This window comes from Haliotis rufescens, unplaced genomic scaffold, assembly GCF_023055435.1.
Source record: "Haliotis rufescens isolate VD_foot unplaced genomic scaffold, xgHalRufe1.0.p SCAF_105, whole genome shotgun sequence".
Lineage (NCBI taxonomy): Eukaryota > Metazoa > Mollusca > Gastropoda > Lepetellida > Haliotidae > Haliotis > Haliotis rufescens.
Window position 1 is genome coordinate 749,580 of NW_025963786.1, and position 13,026 is coordinate 762,605.

General features: G+C 42.9%; 1 protein-coding gene across 1 annotated transcript; it reads right to left on the minus strand.

Moving 5' to 3' along the window:
- Nucleotides 1-10,663: 10,663 nt before the first annotated feature.
- Nucleotides 10,664-11,299, minus strand: LOC124128037 (ras-related protein Rap-2a-like). The gene has a single exon (XM_046491458.2). The coding sequence runs from the start codon at nt 11,297-11,299 to the stop codon at nt 10,664-10,666; it is 636 nt and encodes a 211-aa protein (XP_046347414.2).
- Nucleotides 11,300-13,026: the final 1,727 nt, after the last annotated feature.

Genomic DNA, 13,026 nt, shown 5'->3' on the forward strand with positions numbered 1-13,026 from the left:
GGCCGAGACTATAGCTACAAAGCGTTCTTCTACTATTATAGAACTACCAGGAGCTTCTGTTCCGAGTCCAGGAACCAAACTAATCGAATGGATGCTTCTACAGAAATAACGTTGCATAGAGTGTCTGGGCTTTTATAGGGAGCTTTTACAGTGGGAGACTGTTTCATATCTATTTTGGGCAAACCCCACTGTTCGTAATGCCTAATAAATATTTGAAGCGTGGAAGACGTCGGAGAGGATTGAAATAGAACGTTTATAAAATTGTGTATTTTTCACCCCTCCAACTGTGCTGACGTTCTTTCTCCACCAATGGGCAACGCCTGAGACAGTCCGTGCGGAACTAGTTGGTCACTCCCTTCTAATTTTCGCCACGTGTGGCCATGTGTGTCCGCATGCCATGGCAACCAGCTACCATCGATACAAAAACACGAAGGGGAAGGTGATGTTTACTTCAACCGATCCCGAAAAATTTCCATCTTGTGCATTGCACGTTTCAGCACCTCTTCAATTACCATCCAACAGAGTTCAAACGAATTCCTAAATAACAAGGAGCCATGTGTGAACTTTGAATGAGGACCCTATGTCGAAAATATAAACGGAATTGCTAGAAAAATGCGTTTTGCCAGTTAAAAAAACAGGACAAACATTTTTGCAGACTGTTGCTATTGATCTAACTATCTGTGGTATAAAATATACTGTACCGCAAAAGAAACGTCATCCCAAGTAACACTATGTGAAAAGTTGTCAGTTAAATATCTGGGTATCTGCTCGACAGACCATGGGGACACCAGCGACACATTAGTGCGGACACCGTGCGTCGACGATTGTCACAGGCCACATCGAGGACCCATTCTGTCACGTCATCGCCGGGACCGTCTTCAGTGGGCAACACAGCACCAGCATTTGCGTCACCAGCAGTTGAGAAGAGTCCTCTTCTCAGACGAGAGCCGTTACTGTATCTCACAAGCAGATGGCAGAGAGAGAGAGAGAGTCTGGCGACGTCGTGGGGAACGTCATTCGGATGCTTGTGTTGTTGAAAGAGACTCGTGGGGTGGTCCTAGACTAACATTTAGTCTCTGAAATCTTATATTACACAATTTCCTCCTTGACTCATAAAATCTGTTTTTCATAAAATAAATATTTTCCACGGTCATGGTGCAGGACTAGGGTGGTCCGAGCATCATGGTGTGGGATGGAATTGGTCTTGCACAGAGGGTCGACCCTGTGGTCTTCCAGAACCGGTCAAGTCTTGAGACCACACGCCGTACCTCATTTGGCACGTCGCTGCAACCACGAATTTCAGCGTGATAAAGCCCGATTGAAATCCCATTGAGCACCTGTGGGACGAGATTCAAAGACGACTGAATGGCGTCCGACCAAGGCCGACAACTGCAGCTGAACTGCGTCAGCCGTTCCTCAGAGTGTGGGCTCAAGTGCCCATGGCCTTCATCAACCGCCTCATCCATTCCATGTATCGACGTTGCACGGCAGTCATCAATGCACATGGTGGACACACGAGATACTGACTTGTGATGCCATTTTCTCAGAGACTGGTGTTGTGTTTCATTTTAAGAACATTTGACACTTTAATTTCAACCTTGATGATCAGTTTTGCCAAGTTTCATCTTTTTAATATGTCTCAAAGTATGTTTACAGTGTTTGGACAAATACGGTTTCTTATATATCTATCCATGGTGACGTTTCTTTTGCGGTTCAGAATATTTTAGTCACAGGAAGTCCAATGGACAAATTTACATTAGAAGAAATCGAACGAAAACAGCAAGTTCAGATTTAGAACAGTGAGGGAATTTTGAAACGGACTATGGAAATATGCGCATGTGACTCCATAATAATAATACTCATTGTTCTCGGTACCTTAGGTTTGGTACCTCCCAGTCTGTTGACTGGCATTGGGAGAGTACCCGGGTTTGCTACCAGGGATACAGCCATTCTGACAATCTGGGTAATGCAGAAGGCTGCAGTGTTGAGGAGTATTCACATTCTCCGAAAAGGTCTGGGTGGGTTTGACCAGGCAGCGCTTCCTGGGAGAAGTCCCATTCGCTGTCTGGGCTGCGTGTAGAGGGGGCAAGGGCCCTGAACTGATGATGAGCCTAACCAACCTGACCTGGTTACTGATCACCCAAACCCTCCTTGCTGCATTTCTGTATTTTAATCTTTACATCATCATCATCATCATCATCATCATCATCATCATCACTATTTCCAATGTTGCATTTTGCATTACACTTGCATAGACATAGCCATGGTACACGACACTGAGTTTGTAGTAGGAAATGTATACAAGTCCTTCACACTTGAGAGAGAAACTATTTAGTAGTTTAGACAGGATGTATCACCGAGCTACCAAACCGAATTACCCGGACTTTCATACCAACAAGTCTACTTTTCGGTAAATATAACAAAGAATGTAGGGGTTGTCCAAAGACACACCCGGGACTTTATTATCAAATGGAAATGAATAGTTTTCATAGACTGGTTGGAACAACAGCTACTGCCCAGTCCGAACAACCCCGGTGTCACTGTCATGGATACCCCCAGTGATCATAACCTCCGGGAACCAGATACTGTCGTGCCAACCATGAGTAGTCTAAAGGCCATGCAGGAATATCTGACGTCTTGCAATGTCCACTTCAGACCATCTGAAACGAAAGTTCAACTCATGGAGAAAATTCGCCTGAATAAGAAACCAGTAAAGTATAAAACAGTTGTCCTTGGGGCACAACACGGTCAAGTTGTCTTACGTACGCCAGTCAGACGTTGTGGGCTCAACCCTATTTATCCCATCTGGGCAAACTGTGAAGGGTTCACTGCTAAGACATAAACCAACATTCAAACTCACACATGTCAAAGGGTTGATCAACGCAGGCTTTGCTAGAATTACACCAGCGATAGGCTGAAAATCACGTTTTGAGTGAGTGAGTGAGTTGGGTTTAACGCCGCTTTTAACAGTATTCCAGTTATATCGCGGCGTGTCAGCTTCATGTGGGAGAAAAGCCAGAAGGGATGCAGGTCTCAGACGTTTACCACATCGGTGAAACCAACGACCACGGGTATGGTGCTGACAAACCTAGAAACATAATCGGGGCGAACCAGGATTCGAACACACAATTATAGGTTTCTGGCGTGCCCAAGGGATGCAACGCTGCACAGCGAATCGCGGCCTCTTAGACGTCTGGGCCACCCGTGCCCCCGTAAGTTTGGAAGCGTGTTGTTTTCTCTGAAGCCTCTTTCGATATGTCAGGGATTCTATGAAACAACATACTTATTTTAAAAGTGTGTAAGTGAATAACGCAATGGTGATGCGCAGAACCTTATTGCTGATACACGGGTACAACAGCTCCTTGACTTCATCGCATGGTATTTGGCAAGGACAATATCGTTTAAGTATACCTGGTTGCCTCTTTCTGTTTGGCGTTCTTGGGCAGGGAACCGTATCGTTCATCCATTCATCCCATCTGTGAGGGATTTGTTATCGGCATAAATATTATGGCTATTATTAATATGGAAAGAAACATATTAGCTCCATTTTAGCTGTTTAAATAGTAGACGCCACCACGTTTCACTATTTCAGTAATTGGGGCGGTGGGGTAGCCTCGCGGTTAAAGCTTTCGTTCGTCACGACAAAGACGCAAATTCGAGTCAATATTGCTGGAATATTGCTAAAAGCGGCGTAAAACCATACTCACTCACTTCGGTTATTATAGATTTGATCATCAATTTTAGAAAAAATAAACTTTCTTTACTTTCCAGAACGATGCTGTAACTGTTTCTTAATGGTCTGAATATGTCAAAGCAGGGTCTTCGTTGCTACCAGTCGCTATGTTATGTTGTTTGTTTGTTGTTTTCAGGAAGCAGTTTCTTATTTTGAGCATGAGCAAATCTTTTACTTAGACTGGTTTTCTTAAAGCGGTTGTTCTTTGATGTTTGACGCCGCACTCAGCAATATTCCAGCTCTATAGAGAATCGAGTCTGACCAGACAACCCAGTGATTGTCATCATGAGAATCAATGTACGCAATTGGGATATGATGACCTCCATCAACTACGTCAGCGAGCCTGACCACCCGGGCCCCGTTCCATGTCGAATAGGATAGGCCTCAACGTGTGATATGCAGTTTAACGTCATTGGGGAGGTGATAAAGACAAATATACTAATCAAAGCTCGCTAAGAATCAGCAAAATGGGAACGCCAGTGGCCAGTGACTAAATTGACTAGATAGACTAAGTGGAAAAACATCAGGTAAGGACCAACCTGTAATTGATTATGTCATTACGTCTCCTATGTGCCTACCCCTTTTCATAATCATTTGATAAATAGGAGTTCTCCCCGAATTTCTCACATGTACATTTCCACTCACGTTCACTGTGACAAAACCTAACTTAGAAAACCCGGACCCCACCCAACCAACCAGCATACATAAGGAAATGGAGAAGTGATAGCAACAAAACTGACTTATTCCGCCAAAGTATTGATGTCGAACAAATAAATAACTCACCCAGTCAGCCCACGCGGCGCGTTTCCAAACTTCTGGCCCATTTTCCGTCTACAATCTTGGAGACAGCATAGCACACGTTCTAACTGGCGCTGCGCATGCAGTATTTTAGAAGCTGCAGAGGCAAAGCTGTGTACAGTAGTAAAACTGATAAACCATGGTTCGGAAATGAATGTAAAAAGGCAAGAAAAATAAAGTTTAACAAAGCCAAACGTCGTTTTAAGAAAAATAATACAGAAAGAAATTAAAGTGCCAACTTACCGAAGCGTTTCGCAAAAACTAGTTGGGAGAATATGAAACAAACAACGTATAACATTGCGTATGACATTGCGAGCTTCTTTGACTTTTCAAAAAAATAAACGAGAACCCCATACAAGACGAAGATAATTTCAATGATTACATTTTAAATGAAATGTACATCTTTGCAGTATTTTGAATGATGATATCACTACCGACGAAATAATAAAGGCGGCAAAGGATCTGAAACGGAACAAAGCAGCTTGTCTCGGTAATGTAGAAAACGACTATATCATTGACAGTGTCGATTTATTAGCTCCTTTAAATAGTGATTTTTTTAATCTGGTATTCGCCTCTGGTATTATCCCTAAATCATGGTAAATAAATAATTCAGAAACATAGAGGTGATCCATCTGACCCAAATTCATATAGACCGATAACATTGCTTCGGTAGGTTATTTGCAAGTATCCTAAATGACCGATTGAAATTCGTTTTAGAAGAAAATGATCTTTAATATCAGCGCAAGCTGGCTTTAGAAACAAGTTTTCATCGACAGATAATGTATTTGTTATTCATATGTTAACACAATTTTTTAAACTCGAAAGAAAAAACTGTAGAACTGGTCTTTGGACCAAAATGTTAAAAACAGGTATAAAGGGAAGATTTTTTAATTGGGTTAAAAATATGTACATATGAATAACAAAATATTTGGTTTAATCAAATAATACAGTATCCGAGTATTTGCCTCGATACACTCCAAGGCTTGCCGAGGTAAATAATCGAGTCTGGACCAGAAAATCCAGTGATTGACATCATGAGCATCGATCCACGCACTTGGAATTGATGACATGTATCAACCAAGTCAGCGAGCCTGACCACCCGATCCCGTTGGTCGCCTTTTACGGCAAGCAGTGGTTGCTGAAGACCTATTCTACCCCGGATCTTCACGGGTCTGTATAACCAGGGACAAATCTGTCACCCCATTTGTTTTCAATCTTACTTAATGATCTGGAATCTTTTAAATCGACAACGAATGCGAAGGATTAAATATCGACTGCTTAACGGAGAATGAGACCCGGATTTGGATACATTTGAAATTACTCCTAAATGCTGTCCCCAAGGTCTACAAAACTCACTAGATGTGTTTCGAACATATTGTTTAAGGTGAAAACTAAACGTAACTATATCTTAACATAAAAAGTTTTAGTTTTTGGAGGTGGACCACATAAATCATCCAAATATGTATTTTCTTTAAATAAAAGGCCCCTGGAAATAACAGATGACATACATATCTACGAATACAATTCCAAAGAAACAGAAGCTCTGATGGAAGTGAAACGAAAGCGATGTACTGTTTATTAAAAAGAGCTAGAAATGTAAACCTTCCACTCGATTGTCATCTAACTGAATTTGTTATTATGGTTGCTCCGATCATTTTATATAGTTCAGATGTATGGGGGTTTGAAAAGTAATAGAAACAATACACTTATAATCATTGACTAGTTCAGCCGGATTAAGAAAATCAACGCCAAACTAAATTGCCCAAATAGCATACATAACTAATCTCACATTTATTTTTTGTACCGCAACATTATCTCAAAGCCATAATTAATTAAGCCATATAATTGACCATGGAATGTGAGAGTTTAAAAGATACTAAATGATGTTAGACTAACTGAAATATTTCATAAACCATACAAAGGCTCTACAAATTGGCTGGTCTCAAAGGACGAGCAGAGATTTCAGGGTCAGTTTATACAAAAGTGGAATGAGTGAATGGGTGAGGGAGATTATATTTCTAGGTTTGTTAGCACCATACCCGTGCTCGTGGGTTTCGCCGAAATGGTAAACGCCTGAGACCTGCATGCATCACTTCGGGCTTTCCTCCCTGACACGCCACGATATAACTGGAATACTGTTAAAAACGGCGTTAAACCCAACTCACCCATGTAAATCAAATCCTTGTTTGCCCGCTGAGACTGGCCGATGACAGAATATACGAAGACAAGAAAGACTTTGTCAGCTCTGTGATTCAAAGTCAGTAGATGAGTTTCGCTATCTTTTCAGATGCGGAGCTCTTCTCCAACAGTGAGGATGATTCTATGATCCTTTAAGCAATATTCCAGCAAAAACACGGCGGGGGGACACCAGAAATTGGCTTCACACATTGTACCCATGTCAGGAATCGTGACGAGCGAACGCTTTAACCACTAGGCTACCCGACCGCCCCCCTCTTCAACAAAGAATTCTGTATATTCCAAATAAAATAAAAACTACTACTTGTGGCTAAATATTTTTAAACTCTACAAAACTGTTTCACCCAAACGTTTAAAAGATTTAAGAAATGTGTCCAGATATATTGTATGTCTAAACTGAAATCTAGGGCGGGGCACGTTGGCAGGTGTGTGTGTGTGTGTGTGTGCGCTACAGAGATGACATTCTGGACAGACCGTATGCTGGTGCAATCAGAGGGGATTCACCCTCATTGGTGACAAAGCACATAATCGTGCTTTCTTAGAGCACCAGAGTGTCACCAGACCTAAACCCTATCGAACACACGTGGAACGAGCTGCAGATCGCCCTCTCACAACGCCGTCCTTCCGGCTACTCTACAGGAACTCGGCAATGCTCTTGCTGCAGAGTTAGACAATCTTTCCTTGACAACCACCGAGACACTTATTGGGAGCACGAGACGAGGGTGCCATTCAGTGATCGCAACAAGTGGATCACATACGCTACGGAGAGTTTTTAGTTGTTGTTTTTTGTTCTGGTAGTTTGTTGTTGTTTGTTGTTGGTTTTTTGTTGTTGTTGTTTGGTTGGGTTTTTTTGGGGGGGGTTGTTGTTTGTTTGGTTTTGTTGTTTGGTTTTGTTTGTTTTGCTGTTTGTTTTGGGTTGTTGTTGGGGTTTGTTTTTTTTGGGGGGGGGGGGGTAAAATGAATTTGTTTTCGCGTTTCAGTTTTGGTCAGATACCCTCATTATGAGGAGGGTATGCTGACTGATAAATGGTCACATGACATGACAACGGATTTTTGTTCACACAATATTGTCTTTGGCTCTTTCAAAAGACGCACGTAATAAATATTAAAGTGGTGCTCATTTGTAAACTTTGAGGCGTATACTATCAGGGGGTATCATGTTCGACTATAGCACTTTGGCGACTCTTTAGTTTTTAGTTTGCAGATCCCACGACCACACCCGAAACAGCTTCTAGAGGAATAAAAAAAGACATTAAACATTTTAATTCCCAACTTAACAGTTGTACGCATGAAAGTTTATGCTCAATGCTCTTGCTGCAGAGTTAGACAATCTTCCCTTGACAACCACCGAGACACTTATTGGAAGCACGATACGAGGGTGCCATTCTGTGATCGCACCAAGTGGATCACATACGCTACGGAGAGTTTTTAGCTGTTTTTTGTTCTGGTTGTTTGTCGGTTTTTTTTGGTTTTTTTGTTTATTGTTGTTTTTTGTTGTTGTTTGTTTTGTTTTGTGTTTTTTATTTTGTGTTTTTTGGGGGGGTACAATGAATTTGTTTTCGCGAGTTTTTCACGTTTCAGTTTTTGTCAGATACTCTCATTATGAGGAGGGTATGCTGCCTGATAAATGGTCACATGCTTTTTGGCACCATGTGGCGCATGACAACGGATTTTTGTTCACACAATATTGTCTTTGACTCTTTCAAAAGACGCACGTACATATTAAAGTGGTGCTCATTTGTCAACTTTGAGGTGTATACTATCAGGGGGTATCATGTTCGCTCCTGACTATAGCACTTTGGCGACTCTTTAGTTTTTGGTTTGCAGGTCCCCGACCACACCCGAAACAGCTTCAAGAGGAATTAAAAAGACATTAAACATTTTAATTCCCAACTTAACAGTTGTACGCATGAAAGTTTATATTGATCAACCCAGTGTCATCGTGACATGAAACATGTCTCATCACGGTCCAGTGACGGCACCACTTCCCTCCCCCTTAATCGTCCGGCTTCCGTCACCATTCGGCAAAGTCCGGCGGTCGTTTGTTGTCCAGACCTTCACGTTCATTGAGAATTGGTGACCCGGGAATTTTATTCTCCAGCTGAAAAATCGCATACTTTTATCATGTATATCTTTGAAATATGTTATATCATATGTTTGCTATCTCATTAAGTATGGAAATGTTTTAGTACGATTGATTTTCGCGCTACCGCGCGATTTTCTTATACTTTGATATTTCTCATGTATTTTTCGTTTTTGCCACCTCAATTGTACAAATCTGGTTGTAAATCTTTAGTAATTCAGGATTTCCTTGGCCAGTCAAAGTTGGTTAGTTGGTTGGTTTGTTGTTTAACGCCGCACTCGGCAATATTCCAGCTACATGACGGCGGTCTGTAAATAATTGAGTCTGGACCAGACAATCCAGTGATTAATATCATGAGCATCGATCCACGCAATTGGGATCGATGACATGCATCAACCAAGTCAGCGAGCCTGACCACCCGATCTCGTTAGTCGCCTTTTACGACAAGCATAGTCACCTTTTACGGCAAGCATGGGTTGCTGAAGCCCAATTCTACACCGGAATCTTCACGGGTCGCCACTCAAAGTGACAGACTTTACTCTATAAGGCTAGTTTGCTATTCAGACATTTTTCAGTCTATTTTGTTGTCCGACAGACTAATTTTAGGGATTGACACTGTCTTTTGGGATGACGCGGTCGGGGAACAGGCACCAGACGTTTAGATCCGGACAGGCTCCATCCACGAGAGTGACTGACTACGGTTTTACACAGCTTTTCGTAATATACCAGTAATGAGCTTCACACATTGTACCAATCGAGTCGGGGAATCGAACCTAGGCCTTCGGCGTGACGAACGTACGCTTTAAACACCAGACTATTGCCTGTCATCGTACCCGGTTACGTACATCATTGCTCACAATATCAATAACTGGATTGTCTTGTTCCGACTTAATATCTTCAGGCCACCGTTATGCAGCTTGAATATTGCTGAGTGAAACGTTAAGCTATGCATGTCGTCGTTGTTTTCAAACAGCAAACATAGTACAAACCTAAGTCAATTTAGGAAGGCATTCTTGCATCATTTGTAGCTGACGCAGTATAAATGATAAAATAGCACAATGCTCAAGCTGAAACTCGGGGACTTCAGTCCATCAGCAGATACATCGATCCAGAAATGAACGGGTTGCGACTATCCGCTAAAACAGATTCCATTGTAAAACACGTACTGAAAAATCAGTGGTGACACAAACGTTTCGGGAAAACGGTGAGGTGAAATTGGATTTAACGTCGCGTCCAAGATTGTTGCACTCAAATAGCGACGTGAATGTATGTGTGGGTATGTGTGTGGCTGCTTGTATGCCGATTTATAGTGCAAGCTCACTGAGATACCATGCCGCAGTTTAACATGAATACCTCACTCAGACACAGTAAGCTGACTCCGAGCCGACCAGACCTTGTTTTAGACCCTTAATGTCGAGCCCCAGACAGGGGACAGGGACAGACAACAAGAACCTTCTTTTAACGTCTTTTGGTATGACGCGACCGGGGATCGAACCCCGGACCTTCCGCTCTACGGGCGGGCGCTCTACCACAAGACCACGGAGGCGGTCTTCGGGAATATGGTAAGCATGTCCTGAACTATAGGTAGCACCCATCACTCCCTCAATTGTAGAAGTAATGTATGCGTTTGCTTCCTCATACCGCAGAGTCCTTCTCCTGCCATGCGACAGCTGCACATAAAATAATCAGATAATCAGGTGATGGACCAGAAATCCAGTCACACGATATCGCATGTTCTGAAAAGAGACAACAAAATGATAGAAATAGATTTATTAAGTCGATTTTCAAGTCTTACAGCATCATAATTATTTAATTATGCACCAAAATACCAATTTATTCAACATATGAAATAACTATGCAACAGAACTTCGTCTCTCACCAATGGCCCTAAGTTTTCGCTTCACGCTTCCAGGGAAGGTAAACCTTCGCGTTTCCCCTTGTTCATGGGAGCTTAGTTCGACCTTAATCTTTGCCAGTTTGAGCAGCTTCTGAAACACCCGTCTCACACTGCTGTGGTCCTTGCCACAAGCCTCAACGTACTTGGTGTTCCATTCTTTCTTGGCAAAACGTTGAGCACCAGTTTGCCCCGTGATTCTTTTATCATCCTCAATGTCAGTCTTGTTTCCTACCAAAAGGATCGGAACTTTATTCTTCCTCTTGATACGAAGGATATCCTCCCTGATCATGGCTACTGTCTCAAACGAGCAATCATCTTCCAAAGAGAATACAAGAATAAATGCATCACCCGACTCAATTGCAATCCTTCTTCTTGACCCAAAGCAGTATCCACCTGGAGTGTCCACGATCTCGAGGGAGACTTGTCGTCCTTCCTTACTGATCAAAGTTGTCTGTTGTTCCAGCTCGATGGTGAACCAGTGTAACTCGAGGAACTTCCGGTGCAGGAACTGGGAGATGATGGTGCTCTTCCCAACTCCAGGAGCACCAAGGACAACGATCTTGAAGGTTTGGTTGGAATGAGCAGCTGCCATGGCCGAGACTATAGCTACAAAGCGTTCTTCTACTATTATAGAACTACCAGGAGCTTCTGTTCCGAAACCAGGAACCAAACTAATCGAATGGATGCTTCTACGGAAATAGCGTTGCATAGAGTGTCTGGGCTTTTATAGGGAGCTTTTACAGTGGGAGACTGTTTCATATCTATTTTGGGCAAACCCCACTGTTCGTAATGCCTAATAAATATTTGAAGCGTGGAAGACGTCGGAGAGGATTCAAATAGAACGTTTATATAATTGTGTATTTTTCACACCTCCAACTGTGCTGACGTTCTTTCTCCACCAATGGGCAACGCCTGAGACAGTCCATGCGGAACTAGTTGGTCACTCCCTTCTAATTTTCGCCACGTGTGGCCATGTGTGTCCGCATGCCATGGCAACCAGCTACCATCGATACAAAAACACGAAGGGGAAGGTGATGTTTACTTCAACCGATCCCGAAAAATTTCCATCTTGTGCATTGCACGTTTCAGCACCTCTTCAATTACCATCCAACAGAGTTCAAACGAATTCCTAAATAACAAGGAGCCATGTGTGAACTTTGAATGAGGACCCTATGTCGAAAATATAAACGGAATTGCTAGAAAAAATGCGTTTTGCCCGTTAAAGAAACAGGACAAACATTTTTGCAGACTGTTGCTATTGATCTAACTATCTGTGGTATAAAATATACTAAACCGCAAAAGAAACGTCATCCCAAGTAACACTATGTGAAAAGTTGTCAGTTAAATATCTGGGTACTTTTATCAAAGTTTCTAAAATTTAACATTACATTGTCCGGGGAAATGAAATTTGATGATATAAAACAAAGCAAATGACAATAAAACTGATCGCCTAAACGCATCACGGCAACGGCCATGGTAACCCTATGCACGTGAGTTCCGAGCAAATTGAAATGCGCATGCGTTCCTCCATTTCTCCCCCTATACAAATCCAGGCAGATCGGATAACATTCATTCGTTATTAAATTGCTACCACATGCCAAGATTGACACGAAATCAGCCCTTGGACGATTGCAAAGCTGCAGAATCCGCCCGGCACGTAGCCAATGCATTTCAAGTCCACGTAAGGACCATATACAGGCTCCAGACCACCAACACTACAGATGGCCGACCACGTAGTGGAAGAACAAGGTCACCACCTGACGTCAGGATCGTCAGATTGTGCGACAGCATCTTCAAGATCGCTTTGTTACTGCTGCAGAAACTGCTCGACAGACCATGGGGACACCAGCGACACATAAGTGCGGACACCGTGCGTCGACGATTGTCACAGGCCACATCGAGGACCCATTCTGTCACGTCATCGCCGGGACCTTCTCCAGTGGGCAACACAGCACCAGCATTTGCGTCACCAGCAGTTGAGAAGAGTCCTCTTCTCAGACGAGAGCCGTTACTGTATCTCACAAGCAGATGGCAGAGAGAGAGAGAGAGTCTGGCGACGTCGTGGGGAACGTCATTCGGAAGCTTGTGTTGTTGAAAGAGACTCGTGGGGTGGTCCTAGACTAACATTTAGTCTCTGAAATCTTATATTACACAATATCCTCCTTGATTTTCCACGGTCATGGTGCAGGACTAGGGTGGTCCGAGCATCATGGCGTGGGATGGAATTGGTCTTGCACAGAGGGTCGACCCTGTGGTCTTCCAGAACCGGTCAAGTCTTGAGACCACACGCCGTACCTCATTTGGCACGTCGCATAACCA

Coding starts and splice junctions, on each gene's coding strand:
- LOC124128037 (XM_046491458.2), bottom strand. CDS start 11,299: ATGGCAGCTGCTCATTCCAACCAAACCTTCAAGATCGTTGTCCTTGGT.